Source organism: Onthophagus taurus, chromosome 5, assembly GCF_036711975.1.
Source record: "Onthophagus taurus isolate NC chromosome 5, IU_Otau_3.0, whole genome shotgun sequence".
NCBI classification, from domain to species: Eukaryota; Metazoa; Arthropoda; class Insecta; order Coleoptera; family Scarabaeidae; genus Onthophagus; species Onthophagus taurus.
The window spans coordinates 1,378,940-1,400,621 of NC_091970.1; the positions used below are offsets into that span (position 1 = coordinate 1,378,940).

The 21,682-nt window shown below is 31.7% G+C and overlaps 2 protein-coding genes across 12 annotated transcripts in view; both read right to left on the reverse strand.

Moving 5' to 3' along the window:
- Positions 1-21,682, reverse strand: part of LOC111413529 (probable serine/threonine-protein kinase DDB_G0282963) — a 155,453-nt gene that overhangs the window by 111,552 nt on the left and 22,219 nt on the right. The gene's annotated exons all lie outside the window — the stretch shown is intronic.
- LOC111413532 (SAFB-like transcription modulator) lies at positions 8,405-12,402 on the reverse strand. Of its 10 annotated transcripts, none has more exons than XM_071196091.1 (5): positions 12,273-12,377; positions 11,053-11,186; positions 10,871-10,983; positions 10,057-10,301; positions 8,405-10,006 (listed from the first exon to the last, which is right to left on the reverse strand). In XM_071196091.1, exons 4-5 carry the CDS (start codon positions 10,295-10,297, stop codon positions 8,436-8,438), a joined length of 1,812 nt encoding a protein of 603 aa, XP_071052192.1. In that variant the 5' UTR covers positions 10,298-10,301; positions 10,871-10,983; positions 11,053-11,186; positions 12,273-12,377; the 3' UTR covers positions 8,405-8,435. The 10 variants fall into 10 exon arrangements, with proteins under 10 accessions (XP_071052192.1, XP_071052190.1, XP_071052196.1 ...); XM_071196089.1 differs by having other exon boundaries at positions 11,053-11,393; XM_071196095.1 differs by having other exon boundaries at positions 10,057-10,319; positions 11,053-11,393.

The following is a 21,682-nucleotide window of genomic DNA, read 5'->3' on the forward strand; positions in this document are numbered from 1 at the left end:
CCAATCCAACCCAACAATTATTATATATCATTTTAAAGAGAAAGCTTTGAGCTTTAATTTAAAATAAGTTTTATTCCTTAATTTCAATAAATACGGTTTACAGGAATTTTTAAATTAGCATCTTTTTAACATTTTTAGGTTATTCGAAAATGTAAGTTTTGTCTCAAAATTTTTTTTCTCTATATTTTTCCAATCCAACCCAACAATTATTATACATCATTTTCTAGAGAAAGCTTTGAGCTTTAATTTAAAATAAGTTTCATTCCTTAATTTCAATAAATACGGCTTAAAGGAATTTTTAAATTAGCATCTTTTTTGACACTTTTAGGTTATACGAAAATCTAAGTTTTGTTTCAACATTTTTTTCTCTATATTTTTCCAATCCAACCCAACAATTATTATATATCATTTTAAAGAGAAAGCTTTGAGCTTTAATTTAAAATAAGTTTCATTCCTTAATTTCAATAAATACGGTTTACAGGAATTTTTAAATTAGCATCTTTTTAACATTTTTAGGTTATTCGAAAATGTAAGTTTTGTCTCAAAATTTTTTTTCTCTATATTTTTCCAATCCAACCCAACAATTATTATACATCATTTTCAAGAGAAAGCTTTGAGCTTTAATTTAAAATAAGTTTCATTCCTTAACTTCAATAAATACAGCTTCCAGGAATTTTTAAAATAGAATCTTTTTTGACACTCTTAGGTTATACGAAAATGTAAGTTTTGTTTCAACATTTTTTTTCTCTATATTTTTCCAATCCAACCCAACAATTATTATACATCATTTTAAAGAGAAAAGTTTGAGCTTTAATTTAAAATAAGTTTCATTCCTTAACTTCAATAAATACAGCTTCCAGGAATTTTTAAAATAGCATCTTTTTTGACACTCTTAGGTTATACGAAAATGTAAGTTTTATTTCAACTTTTTTTTTCTCTATATTTTTCCAATCCAACCCAACAATTATTATACATCATTTTAAAGAGAAAGCTTTGAGCTTTAATTTAAAATAAGTTTCATTCCTTAATTTCAATAAATACGGCTTAAAGGAATTTTTAAATTAGCATCTTTTTTGACACTTTTAGGTTATACGAAAATGTTAGTTTTGTTTCAACATGTTTTTTTTAAATATTTTTCCAATCCAACCCAACAATTATTATACATCATTTTAAAAAGAAAACTTTGAGCTTTAATTTAAAATAAGTTTCATTCCTTAACTTCAATAAATACAGCTTCCAGGAATTTTTAAAATAGCATCTTTTTTGACACTCTTAGGTTATACGAAAATGTAAGTTTTATTTCAACTTTTTTTTTCTCTATATTTTTCCAATCTAACCCAACAATTATTATACACCATTTTAAAGAGAAAGCTATGAGCTTTAATTTAAAATAAGTTTCATTCCTTAATTTCAATAAATACGGTTTACAGGAATCTTTAAATTAGCATCTTTTTAACATTTTTAGGTTATTCGATGATGTAAGTTTTGTCTCAAAATTTTTTTTCTCTATATTTTTCCAATCCAACCTAACAATTATTATACATCATTTTCAAGAGAAAGCTTTGAGCTTTAATTTAAAATAAGTTTCATTCCTTAATTTCAATAAATACGGTTTACAGGAATTTTTAAATTAGCATCTTTTTAACATTTTTAGGTTATTCGAAAATGTAAGTTTTGTCTCAAAATTTTTTTTCTCTATATTTTTCCAATCCAACCCAACAATTATTATACATCATTTTAAAGAGAAAACTTTGAGCTTTAATTTAAAATAAGTTTCATTCCTTAATTTCAATAAATACGGCTTAAAGGAATTTTTAAATTAGCATCTTTTTTGACACTTTTAGGTTATACGAAAATCTAAGTTTTGTTTCAACATTTTTTTTCTCTATATTTTTCCAATCCAACCCAACAATTATTATATATCATTTTAAAGAAAAAGCTTTGAGCTTTAATTTAAAATAAGTTTTATTCCTTAATTTCAATAAAAATGGCTTTCAGGAATTTTTAAATTAGCATCGTTTTTGGCACTTTTAGGTTATACGAAAATGTTAGTTTTGTTTCAACATGTTTTTTTTTAATATTTTTCCAATCCAACCTAACAATTATTATACATAATTTTAAAGAGAACGCTTTGATCTTTAATATAGAATAAGCCTCATTCCTTAATTTCAATAAATACGGCTTCCAGGAATTTTTAAATTAGCATCTTTTTTGGCACTTTTAGGTTATACGAAAATGTAAGTTTTGTTTCAACATATTTTTTGTCAATATTTTTCCAATCCAACCTAACAATTATTATACATCATTTTAAAAAGAAAGCTTTGAGCTTTAATTTAAAATAAGTCTCATTCTTTAATTTCAATAGATACGGCTTCCAGGAATTTTTAAATTAGCATCTTTTTTGACACTTTTAGGTTATACGAAAATGTTAGTTTTAACTCAATACTCTTTTTCTCAATATTTTTTTAATTCAACCCATCGATTGTTATACATCGATTTAAACAGAAAGCTTCAAGTTTCAATTTAAAATAAGTTTTATTTCTTAATTTCAATAAACACGGTTTCCAGGAATTTTTGAATTAGCATATTTTTTGACACTTATTGTTAGACTATGCGAAAATAGGGGGATTGCATATTTTGCTAAAATTTTATTCCAAAGGCCTTTACTGAGTGTATTTTGATAGCGTTTTAATTCTGTCTGATTCTGTCACAAAGTTTCAAAATGTTTGACTTCTTGGGACACAAAGGGTTAAGAGACGAACGGCTAATCCAGAACATTTCTAGTTCTAGGTCTCGTGTTAGTTCTAATTTTAGTTGTTGTGCAGCGCTAAATTGTTCTATATTTTTATTGAATTAAAAGTTAGTTCTACTAATGCTAGACCTAAAACTATAAGTTCACTTTTTTTCTATAATACCTGTCAAATTATTGTAAAGTTGGCAAAATTAACAGGAAGTTTTGTTTTATCATGTTTTGAAGTAAATATGTCACATTGACGTTTGAGAAAAGGTGCATAAAAAGTGTTGTGGGGTGTTTATTTGCCATTTATTTACCTAGAAAAGGTATTTTATTCTATTAATTACTTTGTAGCACGTTTTTACAACAAATATGTACTTCGTGAAAATCGTATTTAATTAAAAATGTATTTTATTAGTATTTTAACCTCAACTAAATAGTTACTGAAAATGTTACTAAAAATCATGAAAACAACATAAATTTTATAAGGGTCCTAGATAATACCAACAGAAACCCTAAATAATTTACATTGACAAGTATTATAGAAAAAAAACGAACTATAGAAACATGTTTTACATGTTTTGTATATTATATATACAACATTTTACAAATATTAATATTTATTAAAATTTTTATTATTGTCTGTCAATATTGTCATTTGAAACAGCTAGCCAATAATAGATGGCGCTAATGCGAAATTAGAATTTATTAAATTTTAAATTTAATTTTTTTATGTGTTAAGGCCCACTTTTACCACCTCCTGATAAATTTATCCGATAGATAAATCCAATTTTTAGCCAATGAGAGCGCTTAAAACCGCCGTAACCATGGCAACTATCCTCTAGATAGTTTATGAGGAGGATGGTAAAAGTGGGCCTAAGTAATAGATTTTGTCCACGACTACCTTATAATATACAGGGTGTCCCGTTAAACGATATTTTCAGTAAGCCCGCTTGGTTTAAAACAAATAAGCTAGAGGGCGTTATCTGCAGCGGTTACATATTTTTGTGATTTTTGAAAAAAAGTTAAATGGAACGGTACTATTTACTTCACAAACCGTTAATCACCATAAAATTTGCTAAATATTAGTGAAAACCGCATCTCGATATCTCCATCCATTCTCGAATTATAAAAGAAAATGTTAAAAAGTCGTATATCTTAATCGGATCAAGTTACCTTAGGAAACAAATAAGAGAGAACAAAAATTTTATTACTCCTTCACACTTTATCCAAGCTTAGAACTGCTTCAAAACTACTTTTGAGGCGTGTTGAAAAGCCAACGGATCAATGAAACATCAACAATGATAATAAAACAAAATAAACCAAAACACTTAGAATAACTTAAATTTTTGGCAAAAATAACTCATTAATGTGCGAAATGCCTTCCATAAACCTCGATGCATTTATTTAATCTAGTTTCGACGAAAAAAAAGCGCTGCTTAAGTCTCGGCCCTGCACACGTTTCTACTGGTATTTAGTGTTTTGTCATATTTTCCCTGGTTATTAGTTTTTCTTGAAAAGTCAGGTCGTTTAGTCTACCCAATAGATAAAGGGGTGAAAGCAATGTGGGTTTTTCTCGAACCAAGAATGCATATTATGCAAGTTTACATCAGCTTGTGGACAGATGCTTCATGCATCCATAGCATTCCCCAAATTCGCCCAAATCATATTTAAAAGTTAATGGTAATAGTTCAGTCTGTTATCATAATCGGTATCAGTTAAGGCCTGATGTAAAACAACGTGGTGGAGATATTATTCTCTTGAGAACTCTTATGGACAATTGTTTTCGGAGTTCCCAGATTATGTGAGATCACATTGCGCACCAATGTGATTTACGAATTCATAGAGATGTCTGAATGGGCTACACGTTGCCAGTTTTCCGTAATTGCTAAGTCAATCGTAAAAACACTTCTAGAGAAAAATGTCTTTCTTTGTCGTAATTGCATTGCACATTTTTGCCATGCAGTTGCATCGTATTCGAAACATTGCAAATAAATCATCATACGCTCTATCATACGCTTCTGCGTTAGTAAATGACATGGTTACAGTTACCATGGTTATGTGATTTGTTTTTCTCGATGAGGTAACTGGATCCGATTGATGGCACTCGAGTTTTTAACATTTTCTTCTATAACTCGAGAACGGGTGGCGATATCGAGATACGGTTTTCACTAAAATTTAGCAAATTTGAAGGTGACTAAGGGTCTGTGAAGTAAATAGTATCGTTCCATTTAACTTTTCTTCAAAAATCACAAAAATATGTAATCGCTGCAGATAACGTCCTCTAGCTCATTTGTTTTAAAGCAGACGGTCTTACTGAAAATATCTTTTAAAAGAGCATAAAATGCTCTTTCAAACAACACCGAAAATATTCAAATCGGTTGAATGGTCTAGGAGATATTAAAATGTAAACATATGAAAACGCATTGGCCTCCCCCTCCCTTATTATGACAGATATGAGAAATATTAAATGATGTTGTCAAAGTTATAGCTCATCGTTTAAGTTTCTGAGATAGCGGAAACTTTGTTTCTCAATGGCAGTTACGCCCCCTAGCGGTCGAATTACGAACTTCAAAATAATTTCCAGCTATTTCTCTTGGTCACTTTGCTTATAAGGATTTTTTCCCCAAACCTCTAGGCTTTACAGTTCTAGAGATACAGCCGCTCCGTACGCTTAACGGGACACCCTGTATACCTTATGAATGAGTTTTCTAAAACAAAATGGTAGTCATTTTTCACATGACTACCTGAAAAATTTGTTAAAATTTGTCACAAAAACAAAAATATAATAAAAAAAAAATAAAAAATTAAGGTTGGTATTAATTTTTAAAGATTAAATTGCTAACTTCGGGTTTAATATTTTTAAATGCATGATAAATGCATCATATTTGATCTCATTTTAAGGTTTTTTTTTAATAAAAAAATACGTGAAAGAACGCAATGAAGTAGTTCATTTGTCTATTATATGATAACTAACTTCAGGTTTAAAATGTCAACCTCAATTTTGACATATTTGTAATCTTCATTAAAAATCCTTTAAAATGAGTACAAACACGACATATTTATCTTCAATATTAATGAAGTTATGGTCAAGTTCCGGTTAAGAATGTCAACGTCAATTTTGACATATTTGTAATCGTCGTGAAAGATGCTTTAAAATGAGCCCAAACATGATACGTTTAATTCCAATATTAATCGAGATATAAGCAACTTCCGGTTTGAAATGTCAATGTCATTTGATATATTCTTAATTTTTATAAAATGTGTTAAAATTTGTCACAAAAACAAAAATATAATAAAAAAAAAATAAAAAATTAAGGTTGGTATTAAAATTTAAAAATCTTCTTTGTTGCTAACTTCGGGTTTAACGTTTTTTATTCTAACTTTTTTGTTTTTTGAGATAAGTGCGTCATCTTTGGACTCATTTTAAAGGTTTTTTAATGAAGAAGATAAATATGTCAAAATTAACGTTGACGTTTCAAACCGGAAGTGATTGTATCTCCATTAATATTAAATTTAAATATGTCGAGTTTGGACTCATTTTAAAGGATTTTTTATGAAATTGACAAATATGTCAAAATTAATAGTTGAAAGTTCGAACTTTTTGGTTTTTTGAGATAAATGCGTCATGTTTGGACTCATTTTAAAGGTTATTTCATGAAGATTACGAATATAATAATAAAATTAAAGTTAAATCAACCCCAAATTGATTAAATTAAAACAAAAACAGACTTTTGTTCCTTCCTTCTACAGTTTCTAAATTTATGTTTATTTTATTATTTTTTTTTATTTCCAGTTTTAAGTAATGCTTTGACTATTCTCTTTGTCTATTATATGATAACTAACTTCAGATTTAAAATGTCAACCTCAATTTTGACATATTTGTAATCTTCATTAAGAATCCTTTAAAATGAGTACAAACACGACATATTTATCTTCAATATTAATGAAGGTATGGTCAACTTCCGGTTAGAAATGTCAACGTCAATTTTGACATATTTGTAATCGTCGTGAAAAATCCTTTAAAATGAGTCCAAACATGATACGTTTAATTCCAATATTACTCGAGATATAAGCAACTTCCGGTTTGAAATGTCAATGTCATTTGATATATTCTTAATTTTTATAAAATGTGTTAAAATTTGTCACAAAAACAAAAATATAATAAAAAAAAATTAAAAATTAAGGTTGGTATTAAAATTTAAAAATCTTCATTGTTGCTAACTTCGGGTTTAATGTTTTTTATTCTAACTTTTTTGTTTTTTGAGATAAGTGCGTCATCTTTGGACTCATTTTAAAGGTTTTTTAATGAAGAAGACAAATATGTCAAAATTGACGTTGACGTTTCAAACCGGAAGTGATTGTATTTCCATTAATATTAAAGTTAAATGCGTCAAGTTTGGACTCACTTTAAAGGTTATTTTATGAAGATTACGAATATAATAATAAAATTAAAGTTAACATTGAGAACTGAAAGTTTTTTTCACGACTATAGCCGTTTTTTTCTATAATACCTGTCAAATTATTGGAAAGTTGGGAAAATTAACAGGGAATTTTGTTTTATCATGTTTTGAATCATGTCACACTGACGTCAGTGATGAAGACGCATAAAAAATGATTTGGGGTGTTTATTTGCCATTTGTTTACCTAAAAAAGGTGTTTTGTTCTATTTCATTAGTTTGTAGCACATTTTTACAATAAATAATGAATTATCGCCATCGTTTCTAGGAACTTTCGTCGCGTTGCAATACCAATCTGTGATATTGGTTGCATACTTTCGAAGGTGACGTCAGATCGGATAATTAATTAATTTTTGTACTCCGAAGGTTAAAAGTATTGAGTTTATTAAAAATGTATACTTAATGTATGGGATTTCACAAAAGTAACATTTACTCAACTCACCAATTAAAGGTTAAAGCATCAGGTATAGATTTTAGGTTATCTTTAGTTTATGGTAGATGGTAAACAACGACATTTTAGGCGTTATTTGTTGAAAACGCGAAAATATGCGTTTTAACCAAATGTACTGCGAAAATAAGTGGTGACGTCACAAAAAGTGAGGTTATGTCGAAACTTTAAAGTGATTTTTACACTTTTCCGTACTGTCATTATTCGCGGGTAGTCATCTTGACCAGACTAATAATATTTGAAACGTTAAAAGTTCAAAAAACGTCAATTTAATTCAATTTTTTATGTTTCTAAATGTTTGACATTAAAAAAACCTAAACAAATTCCTTTTTTTTTATGATTTAAGCATAAATTAATTAATTTTCGTAAAGAAAACGACGTTTTATAAAACTGACACTTAATTTTGACAAATTGTTGTGAAGTTGGTTACAGTTGGTAACATTGAATTTGTGTCACATTGACGTTTAACCTTTATTCAAAAATTTATTTAAAAAATAAATTTATGGACAAAGTATAGTATTCTACTAGCATATAATGAGCTATTATTAAACTCTATACACATAAAAAACCATTTAATAATAATTTAATATCTAAAATCCACCATCTTCTTCATTTTGGTGTACAAACAACAATTTTTTAACATTTTTTTTCTTTATTCAAAATCAACTCAAATATTAACTCTCAAACAAAATATGTTTTTTTTTTTTGATTTTCGCCTCATCAACTATTTCAAAACAAAGTATTTTTTATAATTAACTCAAAAATTAACTCTTAAGAAAAAAAGTAAATATTTTTAATATTTTCGATCGCCCCCTCGATAATAATAATCATTCGATGATTTTCTATTTCCTTGATAATAACTGGGAGTCGAACTTTGAACTTGATAAACATTTCCGGTGGTAACGGGGAATGAGGAGACGCTATGTCGATTAACATTTCTTTGTTCTTGTCCTCTCCAAGCGTTATTGTTAGCGGAATTATTTCCACAATTATATCCACTTTCCCAATGATAATTTTTTTCTTTTTCTTTGTAACGATGATCTTTTTGGTATCGTTCATAATCGTAAGAGAATCGACTTTCTAAGGTGCTTTCTTTCGAAATTTCTTTCCAATTTCTTTCTTTATCACCAACATTAGTTTTTTGGTGATAATTTTCGGATAAAACGGGGGGTGGTGGGACTAAAATCGAATCGACTTTTTTATAATTTTCATCGTAACTTTTCGAGGAAGAATCTTTCTTCCAATATTTTTCATCGATTTTAGTTAATTTTGGTTTTCTTTCGTATGTGGTTGTTTCGGTTTTGCGCTTTTTATATTCTAAATTTTTAATGTCTCGTTCTAAATCTTGTTTTTGACGTTGAATTATCGAACGTTCCGTAACGGCCAAACGTTTTTGTAAGCGAAGTAAATTTATTTTTTCTTCTTCGATTAAACGCCTCTCGTGTTCTAATTTTCTTTTTTCACGTTCGATTTTCATTTCTTGCGCTTTTCTCTCTTCGTATTTTATACGTTCTTTGCGACGTTCCTCGCGAATTCTTTCGGCTTCGCGATTTTTTCGACGTTGTTCTTCGTCGGAACGTTTTTTGTGTAATGTTGTTTCTTTTTCGTTTTTGTAATCTTTTACTTTTAATGTTAGGGGGTCGTTTTTGATGGACGATGTTGATTTTCTTCTTGAGTCGATTTTTCTTTCGGTGCTTTTTGATTTTTGTTCTGGTTTTTTTTCGCTTAAATGTATTGTAATCCCATCAAAGTTAGTTCCTTGCAATTTTTCAATACAATTTTCCACATCTTCTTTTCTCTCCATCAATAAATAACCGTAATAATTTTTTCCATCGGTTACAATTCGGGCTGTTTGAACTTTTCCGTGGGGAGTAAAATGAACTTTTAAATCATTAGCTTTCGTGTAACGATTTATATTTGAAACCCACAAAAATCGATTTTCCTTATTATCTTTATTCTCTTTATCATCACCTTTATTTTTTTCGCATTTAACCACGGTGCTTTTAACTGTAACTTCAGGTTGTTGATTCAACTCTTGCTTAATCTCGTTATCATCAGCATTTTCTTTAGAATCACCTTGATTTTCCAAATTTTCCTCTAACTTTTCTTGATCTTTATCTTTATTAACACTCTCTATTTTGCTTTTAACTTTCTTCGGGGTGATTTTAATCGATTTTTTCTTCTTTTCGAAGCTTTTCTTCTCATTTTGTTCTTGATGATTAATCTTTTCCTCCTCTTTCAGCATTTTGCTCATCTCCAACTCCTTTTTTCGAGCCTTTTCCTTCTCGAAATAAACGTCCAAATTATCACCCTCATCCAATTGGAGACACAACACATCAGGAGTTTCATTTTTCTTCTTAACATCTGAAAAAAAATTGAAACCAAAAACAAAAAACTATGACTAAGTTAATAACCTGGTTCTTCTTCTTTTTCTTCTTTATTTTGACTCTGTTGTTCGGGAATCGCCGAAGAAGAAATTTCCTTCTCCCCAATTAACTCATCTTCCTCCTTAACTTTACCAGCACCATCTTCTTCGACTCCTTCTTTATCATCCTCAACCCCATTAATATCCGCTTCGTTTTTAGCACCCTCATTCTCGGTCATAACACTCTCAACTCCATCCGACATGGTCGTCGTTGAAGTTGCAACTTCCATGATCCTGTTAAGAGATTCCTTTCTTCATAAAACATATTAAGCAATATTTTAGTTCCTCTCAAATGTAAACACTTAAAATTTCTCTTTGTGTGTAAGCAAACGTTTACGTTTAATATAGATTCGGTTTGGTTTTAGCGACCGAAGTAAAGCTTTGTGAAACCTAAACACAATGGACGGACTAATTGGGGGGACGAGAACGCGAACGAAGTGCCCCCTTGGGGACTCGAAACCCGCGCGAACCGTCCGTCCATCCATTCCAACAGCGATCGTTTCGCGTAGTCGATTCCCCCGCGATTTATTAATAAAATTTGCCCATCACGAAAGCTCTTGGGAGCTCGTTACATTCACCCCACGATGATTTATTGACTCAAATCAATAAAATATGAGAAAAACCGGTTGCGGGGTTAAAAATCAAAGTTTCACAACTTCCGGTGAGTTTGGTTGTATTTAAATTGCAGCAGGAATTCGGGGAGTTTCAGATTGAACCCGGTCCGGTTCGGAAATCACCTGCTGTTGTCCGATACCGATTTGTTTTATTGCAGTGTAGGGGTTTCGAATTGTTTTTCAACTCACCCTTCTCGAAAAACAAACAAATCCGGGAATTCTAAAGGACGAGGGAGCAAAACTCCAACCAACCGCAAACTTGTACTAGCACGTTCGCAATACAAAACCTCTCTCTATTCTACCTGGAAAGTTTTATTTTTAAATTCGATTCGATTCGAAAATCATCCACCAAATGCTTAACGATTACTAACAATTCCAATTTTAATCGAAAATGAAAAAAACTTTTCACCATATATCTTTTCCAATAACTTCTTCGTCCTCGTTCTTGTTTTTCCGGGATTCTAGCCGTTACAAATTAGGTCGTAAATTGCTCAAGCTCGCCGAACTGCAACAGATTTCGTAGGGGGCTACATAAATCTGCGCGCAAACTGAAAGCTGAGAACTGAAAGCTTCGGCCGTGTGTATGTATTACATGACATTAACGCCAAATCCCTTTCTCTATGCACCAAAACCCACCCAACCTCGCGGTTTATTCTATTCTATTCTCCAACCTTTACGCACGTTCGTCCGTTAAAACACAATGTTCTAGATTCTAGACCACCATATATTTTGATTAATTTCAATGTTTTGTAGCAAAATGTAATAAGGTATAATAAAAATAAATCTAACAGTTAAAGAAAAAACTATTAAGAAAGTATCACTCGACTAAGCGACATTTTATCAAAAATCTTGGTAAAAACTATTTACTCACCGAATTATAACTAAAAAGAACCGATTCGTGAAGAATAAACATAATAAAACACTTAATAATTAGATAATTAATAACAAATTGATTAAAACTTGACAAGGAACCGTTTCTGTCAAAAAAATCGAAATGACATGGAGGGCTACCAACCTAAATTTTATCAAATTTAAAAATAAATAATTTTTAGAGAAATATTATTAATGAAATTATTAATTTATAATTTAAATTGTTATTAAATTAAAAAATTGAAGTGATAATTACATTACTAAAACCAAAAATCTCGGTAATTTCTTTTAATCTCAACTTAAAATTAATTAAAGCAAAGATTATTTTAGAAAAGAATTTCAAGTCGATAAAAACTATTTACTCACCGAGTTATAACTAAAAAGAACTGATTCGTGAAGATAAACATAATAAAACACTTAATAATTAGAAAATTAATTAAAACTTGACAAAAAAACAGTTTCTGTCAAAAAAATCGAAATGACATGGAGGGCTACCAACCTAAATTTTATCAAATTTAAAAATAACTAATTTTTAGAGAAATATTATTAATGAAATTATTAATTTATAATTTAAATTGTTATTAAACTAAAAAAATTGAAGTGATAATTACATTACTAAAACCAAAAATCTCGGTAATTTCTTTTAATCTCAACTTAAAATTAATTAAAGCAAAGATTATTTTAGAAAAGAATTTCAAGTCGATAAAAACTATTTACTCACCGAGTTATAACTAAAAAGAACCGATTCGTGAAGAATAAACATAATAAAACACTTAATAATTAGATAATTAATAACAAATTAAGTAAAACTTGACAAGAAACCGTTTCTGTCAAAAAAATCGAAATGACATGGAGGGCTACCAACCTAAATTTTATCAAATTTAAAAATAACTAATTTTTAGAGAAATTTTATTAATTATGCTATTTTACTAATTATGCATTCCAAATGGTTTTCTTATATCAAAAATGACATTTAAATGACATTTTAAAGATTAAATTTACAATTTGACATTCCAAATGATATGTCAACCTCAATTTTTGCTACCAATTGACGTTCTAACTGTCAAATTTGATGATTTTGCATCACACGAATATTTTAATATCAAAAGTGACATTTGAATGACATCTTAAAGATTAAATTAACAATTTTTTTTACAGCTTGACATTCTAAATGACACGCCAACATAAACATTTATATCTCGAGTACATTGGAATTAAACGTATCATGTTGGGACTTATTTTAAAGGATTTTTTTCGACGATTACAAATATGTCAAAATTGACGTTGACATTCTAAACCGGAAGTTGACCATAACTTCATTAATATTGAAGATAAATATGTCGTGTTTGTACTCATTTTAAAGGATTTTTAATGAAGATTACAAATATGTCAAAATTGAGGTTGACATTTTAAACCTGAAGTTAGTTATCATATAATAGAAGTTTTTCGCACTTTCTTACAGAAACGAAATAATGTTTTTCTCAACATTATTGATTTGTCGCTTAGTCAAGTGATGCATAACGCGGTCCAATTATTTATTAATATTTGATTACATTTCCATGGGATTTGAAGATTTTTAAAGAATTTGTAAGTTTTTAGGAATTTTGAAAGTTTTCAACCAAAGAAGGAAACATTTGAGAGAATTTTCAAGGAATTTAGATGATTTTGAAGGTTTTTGCAACTTCTCATTTTCAATGACTCTCGGAGCAGTATTTAATAAATGAGTATAAAGTTTATTGAAGATGGATCTGAATTTCTAAGAATGCTAATCGGTGTAGTATTTAGTCCTAGAAATGTATTAACGAATTTTATGTCAATATGATTGTTCCTGAAGAGTGTTCTTAGGTCGAAATCGGTCGAATTAACAAAATTAATCAGCCAAAATGTTGGCTTATGAATGGATTATGAAAGTGTGTACTTTTTATAGCTTACAATCGTAATTTCTGGAAATTAAATGGTTTTTGTGGATTTCCGAAAGACAAAGTGTGTTGTGGATATTCAAGAAGTTCCAATTAAGGTTGTAATCCACACTTAATAAATGGCATACTTCGACGTATTTAAAGCATATTGCGAATTAAACCTTTAAATTATTGTTTGTTGATTTCGATTAGGTTTTAACAAAATCTTTCCACCCTAATTCTAATTCCAAGACGACATTTCACGGTTTAAATGATATTACACATTTAGTTTTCGGGTGGCGGTTTCCCAAGTGGTTGTAGTAACCGGGCAAGGAAAACGAGAGAGAGAGAGAGATCTCACCCTCTTTTTAGGCAGGGGGTTGGAATAGGGTCGGGTTCTATGGCTGCGTCGGAGGCGGTTTTTCGACCACCACACCGAATATAGCCGGGGTACTTTCCGAGGCCCCATTTCGACCATATATCACCTTGCCAACCGCAGCCGTTCAGCGCAGCTAATTATACCGGCAGAGGTCCCTCTCTAGAGAGAACGAAAACTGGAAATCCACCCCTTTTCGTACCCAAAAACCACCTTTTCCTTTTTTGTTTTCTGACTCCCACAAAATTTGTATATAAAATAGGTTATAAAAGTTATTATTACCAATTTTAATGTTTTTAACTTCGTATAATCCCGTTTGAATGAGGAGAATTATAAATTGAAGTGTGGAAATGAAAAATTTAAAAACGCGTTTAGTAAATTTGATGTGGTAAAAAAAACGGGGTTGGAAGAGTAACGAATAACATGCGAGGGTTGAAAACGTTGACGGAGTTGCCTCCCCAAACTGAATTTGCATAAAATAACGTTTTCAACGCAATGGTCGTTTCGTACAGGATGGATTCCCATTTTTTTCTTTGTTATCAAAAGCCGTATTTCGCTTGAATATCAAATAAATTAGCGAAAAAGATTTGAAAAATTTAAAAAATTACGTAATCATTGCAAGTATGCAACCAATATCACAGTATGCGTATTGCAATACGCGATTTGCGATATTGGTTGCATACTCGAGTATGATAATTAATTAATACACTCTAGTTGAAGGTAATTTGTATTTTTCCCGGAAGCAAGAAAAGATAAAACCGAAAAGAGAAGAATCCGGAAAGGAAGGAAGGAAAAGAGGCAGTCTATTACATTTGGTACCCTTTTACTCGCTTTTTTTTAGATTTTTCTTACTTTTATAACAAAAGGGGCGCGTTTCCAACGGAAGAAAATATTTGCTTACCCGACCGAATTCGCCCCGCGGCTGTTGTCCTCCGAATCTCGCGCTCTAGAACCGGAGCAAACAACCTCGGCACCAACGACCGTAAGAAAACAACCCCCCGAGCTTTCGACGATAAAGAAACCGATAACCGGAAAAATATATCATAAAGTTTTCAGTTAAAAAAAAAAATTACAACAACAGTTTTTAAAATAAAAGTGGAATTCTTGTGATGTAGTTGAAAAGTTTTACCACCCCTGTAAAACTGTTGCTGGTGTTCAAAAGGGCTAAGGGTTTTAGTCACCGGCTCAGAACTAAACACATCCATTAGTGCAGGGATTAATTGAGTAACCGGGGGCGGTCGAGGAGGCTTTTCTTCGGCGACAACCCAACCTAACGGTGGGGGTTGGATAAAAAAGGGGGTGGACAAAACCCCCTTTTTATTTCATTCACACACGGAAACTCTATCTTTTTAGAACTCGAACACAAAAAAATATTTACAAAAAATAACGACCCCTCCCTTTTCATAAAAAAAGTTGTTTTAGACAAATTTTTTCCAACCCCCTCTTACAAAGTTTTAAATGTATTGAGTTGGGGTAGATTTCAATTGAGATACAACGCTACGTTCGGCTTTATCGGTAGACATTTACAAATTTGAGTCCCTAAACTAAATCAACCATGCCCTTACAATTCATAGAAAGATATTTAAACTTTTCGTTGTTCTTTGGTCCGCCGCTACCATCTGATTAAGCTAACCGTGAGATTGTAGCCACATTTACAACTGTTTAAATGTTATCGTAACTGTATTTATCTACGAGATAAATTTAACGAGAGATATTTGTAGAAAAGCTGTAAGGAGTTGAAATGAGCTGAAAATAAGCAAGAAGAAGTTATACAGAAAAGAAAGCAAAAAGTTAGAAACTAGGAAAAAATTACACAGATTCCAAAACGAGAAAAATCATTTCTAATGGAGAAGCATGAAGTGCCAAGAAGAAGAAAAAAACAGAATAAAGACTTCGAGGAAGACTTGATTCAAGGTTAAGAGATATAATGAAAGAAAATGTCGTAATGAAACCAGAAGAAGAGAAGCTGAGTATAAATCAGAATCTTGAAGATGGCAGAAAAGTTGTAAGGAGCAGAAAAAAGAATTGGTAATAAAGTTAAAGAAGCCAATATGGTGCCAAAACAGAAAATTAGAAACCCGATTAAAGCCAGATACAATGCAGAAATGTAGAAATAAGCTAGATTCAAGTTAACCAGATACAAGATTAAAAGGTGAGAAGAAAGAATTAGAAGAAATGATACCAAAACACTGAAGATGACTAGAAATAAGGAAATAGAAAATACCGTGTGAGAAGACCGAAATACTTGAGAAAATAGAAAGCGAAGCCAGAAGAAGGCATACAAATAAAAAAGGAAATCACTACGAATCCAGAAAGAAAGAAATTAGAAACAATGGCTATGGAATAAAGACACAAAAAGAAATAACTTAGAAACAAGGAAGAATTGAGAAGATACTAGAAGATGCCAGAAAGAAAGAAATCCAAACAAAGACAAATATAATGTAGAAATATCGAAAGAAGATAGGTTCATGGTAGCCAGATTCAGGATTAAAAGATGAAATAATGTAGACAAAAGACGTAGACGGTAGATAGAAGCCAGAAAGAAAGAAAGAAGTCGAAAATAAATGATACTGAAGGAAACAGAATGACGTCAAAGTGATACCACGAAAACCCAGAAAAACCAAAAAAATGAAATAACCCAGAAAATCAACTTGAAGAAGGTTCGGTAACTGATTATTGTTTCATTTCTTGAGATAACTATGTTACTTTAAAAATCTCTTTGGTGATCTTCTTGGTGGACGTTTTCCTTCTGGTTTTCATTTCAGCGCTCTCTTACCGCCATCTCACGTCTTGAATTCCGCAACTTAGTCTTATGTCTTCTTAGATTAGCACTGGACGTACACATTTCTTGTCTTACTTTCAATCCTTATGTTTCCATATAATGTCTCAAAACAAAAGTAAGACAACTAAGATATTATGTGTTTTATATGGTAATAGTTTACCAGTAGAAACAATCGTCATTAACAGATCGAATGTCCCACTAACGAAAGACGAAACCTTTGTGCGAAACTACGCAATCGCCCCGAAGAAGGTCCCAAAGGAGGAAATCATCTGCGAAGTGGAAGCAGCTGTTCGAGGGATGCCTGCACTGAAAGCCGAAGAGATCCGACAAGAAGTTGCGACGGTATTGAAGTCAGCAAAACCACCAAAATCCAACTTGACGGTTGGTGAAAAGAAGGCACTCCGATCTATAAAAGAAAAATCAGAAATCGTCGTGTTACCAGCAGACAAGGGGAATGCCACCGTTGTTATGGACAGGAAAGAATACGACGACAAAATGATGAACTTACTGGACCCAGCCACCTACAGGAAGATCAAAAGGGACCCCACAGACAAAATCGTTAGAAAAATGAAGGAACTGATAAAATCTACAGGAATTCCAGCAGAAATGTTTGTTTGTGCAGGCGCCGGTACCACCAAGAATCTACGGACTACCGAAGATTCACAAACCAGATGTCCCCCTCCGCCCTATCGTCAGCGCTCCCCAACTCCCCAACATACCAGCTGGCTAAACATCTTGCAAAGATTCTGTCCCCCTTCACAGGTAACACGGAATCGTATGTCAGGGATTCTACACATTTTGTGGAATCGGTAAAAGGTGTAAAGCTGGATGCTGGGGATATGTTGGTAAGTTTCGATGTGGAATCCCTTTTTACTAGGGTACCTAGAGGGTCTTCGCCGAAAACTCATTCCGGAGGGTTTACCAGGATACGTGCCAGATCTGGTGGAGTATTGCTTATCGTCGACGTATTTCAGCTGGAAAGGAGAATTTTACGAGCAGTTCGAAGGGGCAGCCATTTATAGCTAATTTCTACATGGAATTATTCGAAGAGGACGCTTTGAAGAAGAGCCAGTGGAAACCAAAACTATGGCTCCGATATGTGGATGACACGTTTGTGATATGGCAACATGGTCAAAAACGGCTCCAAGAGTTCTTGGAACTCTCAACATCCTGTGATTAAGTTCACCATGGAAACAGAAACTGCCAAAAAAACTACCTTTCCTAGATGTGTTGGTCACCAGGACGACAAATGGAGATATAGAACTTGGTGTATACCGAAAGAAGACCCATACCAACAGGTATTTACAGGCATGTTCACATCATCATCCCCAACAGAAGAGGTCCGTGATCCGTACATTATTTCAGCGAGACTATGTGAAGGAGAGAACTTGAAGAAGGAGCAACACTTTCTACGAGGTGTGCTGAAGAAGAATGGATACACTTCGAGGGACATCAACCAGGCCATCAAGCAGCGAAAGCAGAAAGAGGACACGGTAAGTACAAAACCACTTGGATTTATCTGTCTTCCCTATGTTTCAGGTGTAACGGAACGAATTGCTAGGCACCTCAAGAAGAACGACATCGTAGTGCGGTACGGCACTCCCGATAGCCAAGGACAAACTAACTCCATTAAAAGGAGCGGGAGTCTATCGACTATCGTGTAGTTGTGGGAAGGTTTATGTTGGCCAAACTGGACGCAACGTCGAGTGCCGCATCAAGGAGCATGAGAGGGAGATCCAGCAGTCGGCGGTTGCGGAACATTGCCATGCAGAGGGGCACCGAATAGACTTCGAACAAACAAAGGTGCTGGCTAGGGACAACAGATACTACCAAAGACTGACAAGAGAAGCCATAGAGATTCACCGACATAAAAATAACGTCAACAGAGAGGATGGCTGGGAGCTTAGCAGAACATGGAAGATGGTGGTGAACACGAAGACCTCTTCCCGCCTCACACCGGACGCGACGCAATTAGTTATTAATTAGTTTGTAATTAGCGTTAACTGATTAGTAATTAGTTTTTCCGACTTATATATAGTTACCGATTTTTTGATCTCGTCACTTCGAACCAGTTTCTGAAGAAGGTTGCAACATGGCATCCGAAACGTCAAACCTTTTATTAAAAGATGCACAACAAAACCCGAAAGTTTCTAGTGTTAGTTCTAATCTTACAAGGGGACCTTACGGGTTCGTCATCACCGATTTTGTTCATATTTATAGGGATTGAAGATCAGTACTCGGACATCATTTTCCTGAAGCAGTTCGATCCCATGCTGGAAAATATCTGAGAAAATTGATTTCAAAATTTTCAAAATATTTCGCAACAATAGAAATGCGGTAAATTGTATTTTCGTTTATAATGCTGATTAGCCGAGCGGTGTGAGTGGGGCTTTGGATGCCCAAGGTCGCAGGTTCAATCCTTGCTGTTCGCTTTATTTTTTTTTATTTTTTCTTTATTGATGATAATCATTATTTTTAATGATTATTAACAAATATTAAATAAATTCAAAAATAATATTAAAAATAATAGCACAATGTCATCTGTTCATTGGACAATAGTGGATGACTTTAAACAGTTCCCGTGCGGTTATTATAAACATTTCGAAAAAAATTTATTAGAAAGATCGCTTCAGAAAATGTATCCTACAACCGTATAATGCTCTGATGCGAAAGATACCGGGCACCCTGTATATAGATATAACAATAAATTATAATAACAACAGATTACTATTTTTAATCAATATTACATGAACTGCCCATGCCCTGCTGTTAACCGTATCAGATTCTCGATTTTTGGGTGACAGTTTATCTCCCCAAAGGATTTGAATGACCTTTTATCGAGCAAGGTATTAATGTTCGTTAAGAGCGACTGCACGGTAAAATTTGATAACAATACCTTGCTTCGCGAGGTTGGTTAGTCCGCTTATCCCATATGTAATCTATGTAATGTAATGTAATATATGTACATATATTGTTATTATCGTATTGTTCGTATATTATTCGTATTGTTAATATATTTCATATTATATAATACTCCTAACAATAAATAAATTATTTTGTCAACACTATGCCATCCGTATGGGTGATCTGGATTATTTATTTGGTTTGACAATGAACAGATGACATTATGCTATTGTTTTTAATATTATTTTTGAATTTATTTAATATTTGTTAATAATCATTAAAAATAATGATTATCATCAATAATGCAAAAATAAAAAAAAATAAAGCGAACAGCAAGGATTGAACCTGCGACCTTGGGCATCCAAAGCCCCACTCGCGCCACTCGGCCAATCGGCATTATGATGGAAGATACAATTTACCGCATTTCTATTGTTGCGAAATATTTTGAAAATTTTGAAATCGATTTTCTCGGATATTTTCCAGCATGGGATCGAACTGCTTCAGGAAAATGATGTCCGAGTACTGATCTTCAATCCCTATGAATATGAACAAAATCGGTGATGACGAACCCGTAAGGTCCCCTCGTTAGTTGAATTCACACCGGCCGTGAAAGCCTTCGTACTTATAAATATATGTCTTTTTGCGTCTTACTAAGTAAATATTACAGGTTGTATATGAGATCATTCGTTTATTGGCACTTAGTACGATTTCGTTTTCGTGTTATAAACAAAAGGTAATTATCATATAATAGACAAATGGACAACTTCATGATATATTCTTTATTAAAAAAACCTTTAAAATGTGTCCAAACTTGACGCATTTATCTCAAAAAACTAAAAAGTTCGAACTTTTAACTTTTAATTTTGACATATTTGTCAACTTCATAAAAAATCCTTTAAAATGACTCCAAACTTCACATATTTATCTTTGATATTAATGGAAATACAATCACTTCCGGTTTGAAACGTCAACGTCAATTTTGATATATTTGTCATCTTCATTAAAAAACCTTTAAAATAAGTCCAAACATGACACACTTATCTTAAAAAACAAAAAAGTTAGAATAAAAAACATTAAACCCGAAGTTAGCAACAATGAAGATAGCAATTTAATTTTTAAATATTAATACCAACCTTAATTTTTTAGATTTTTTTATTATATTTTTGTTTTTGTGACAAATATTAAGATATTTTATAAAAATTAAGAATATGTCAAAATTGAGGTTGACATTTCTAACCGGAAGTTTGACCATAACTTCATTAATATTGAAGATAAATATGTCGTGTTTGTACTCATTTTAAAGGATTTTTAACGAAGATTACAAATATGTCAAAATTGAGGTTGACATTTTAAATCTGAAGTTAGTTATCATGTAATAGAAGTTTTATAACAGAAGTTAATCTAGGGTTATTCAAAGTTTCTTTTTATTTTTAACGTGCTTTTTGGGTTATTTCACATTGATGAAACTTGTTTGTAAATCTCGTTTTTCTCAACATTATTCATTTGTCACTTAGTCAAGTCTTAGGTCTAATTTGTGATAAGTAATGTTAATAAGAATGAAAAATGCTTTAATTTGATACCAAACACGATATATTTGAGTTAAAAAATAAAAAAGTTAGGTTAAAATCTGTGAAATGTCAAAATTAAATGTAACGATTTTTTGATAAATATTGAAATGATCTTAATAAGAATCAAAAATGCTTTCATTTGATACCAAACACGATATATTTGGGTTAAAAATTGAAAAAGTTAGGTTAGAAACTGTCAAATGTCAAATAATCGCCATTTTTTTTTGCTAAAAATAAGATATCTCGATAACGGTTGGAGCTAACTAAGTCGAGTTTGGGTTCATTTTAAAAGATTTTTAATTTTCCATACATTAATATTAACAAAGGAACAGCTTTATAACCAAAAAAATTTTTTTAATTGATCCTTATTAAGGATCACATATTATGCTTATGAGATTTCGGTGGCCGAATGCTCAGAATCATCATTATCATCGTTAATGCTACCAACCTCATCGTTTATGACAACTATAACATTGATTCGATTTGTTCGAAAACAACGGATTTTTTCACTCATGTTTGTATTGGTTAAGATTACTATACCGGCTATAAGCCGATTACAGCGAAATGAATATAAAAGATAAAAAAAAGATAAGACTGGAATTT

What these genes read in the sequence shown, in the direction of transcription:
- LOC111413532 (XM_071196098.1), bottom strand. Translation starts at nt 10,297, where the DNA reads ATGGAAGTTGCAACTTCAACGACGACCATGTCGGATGGAGTTGAGAGT. An exon ending in AGAAAAAGAAGAAGAACCAG is followed by an intron (nt 10,007 to 10,056) that starts GTTATTAACTTA and finishes ATTTTTTTTCAG; the next exon opens with ATGTTAAGAAGAAAAATGAA.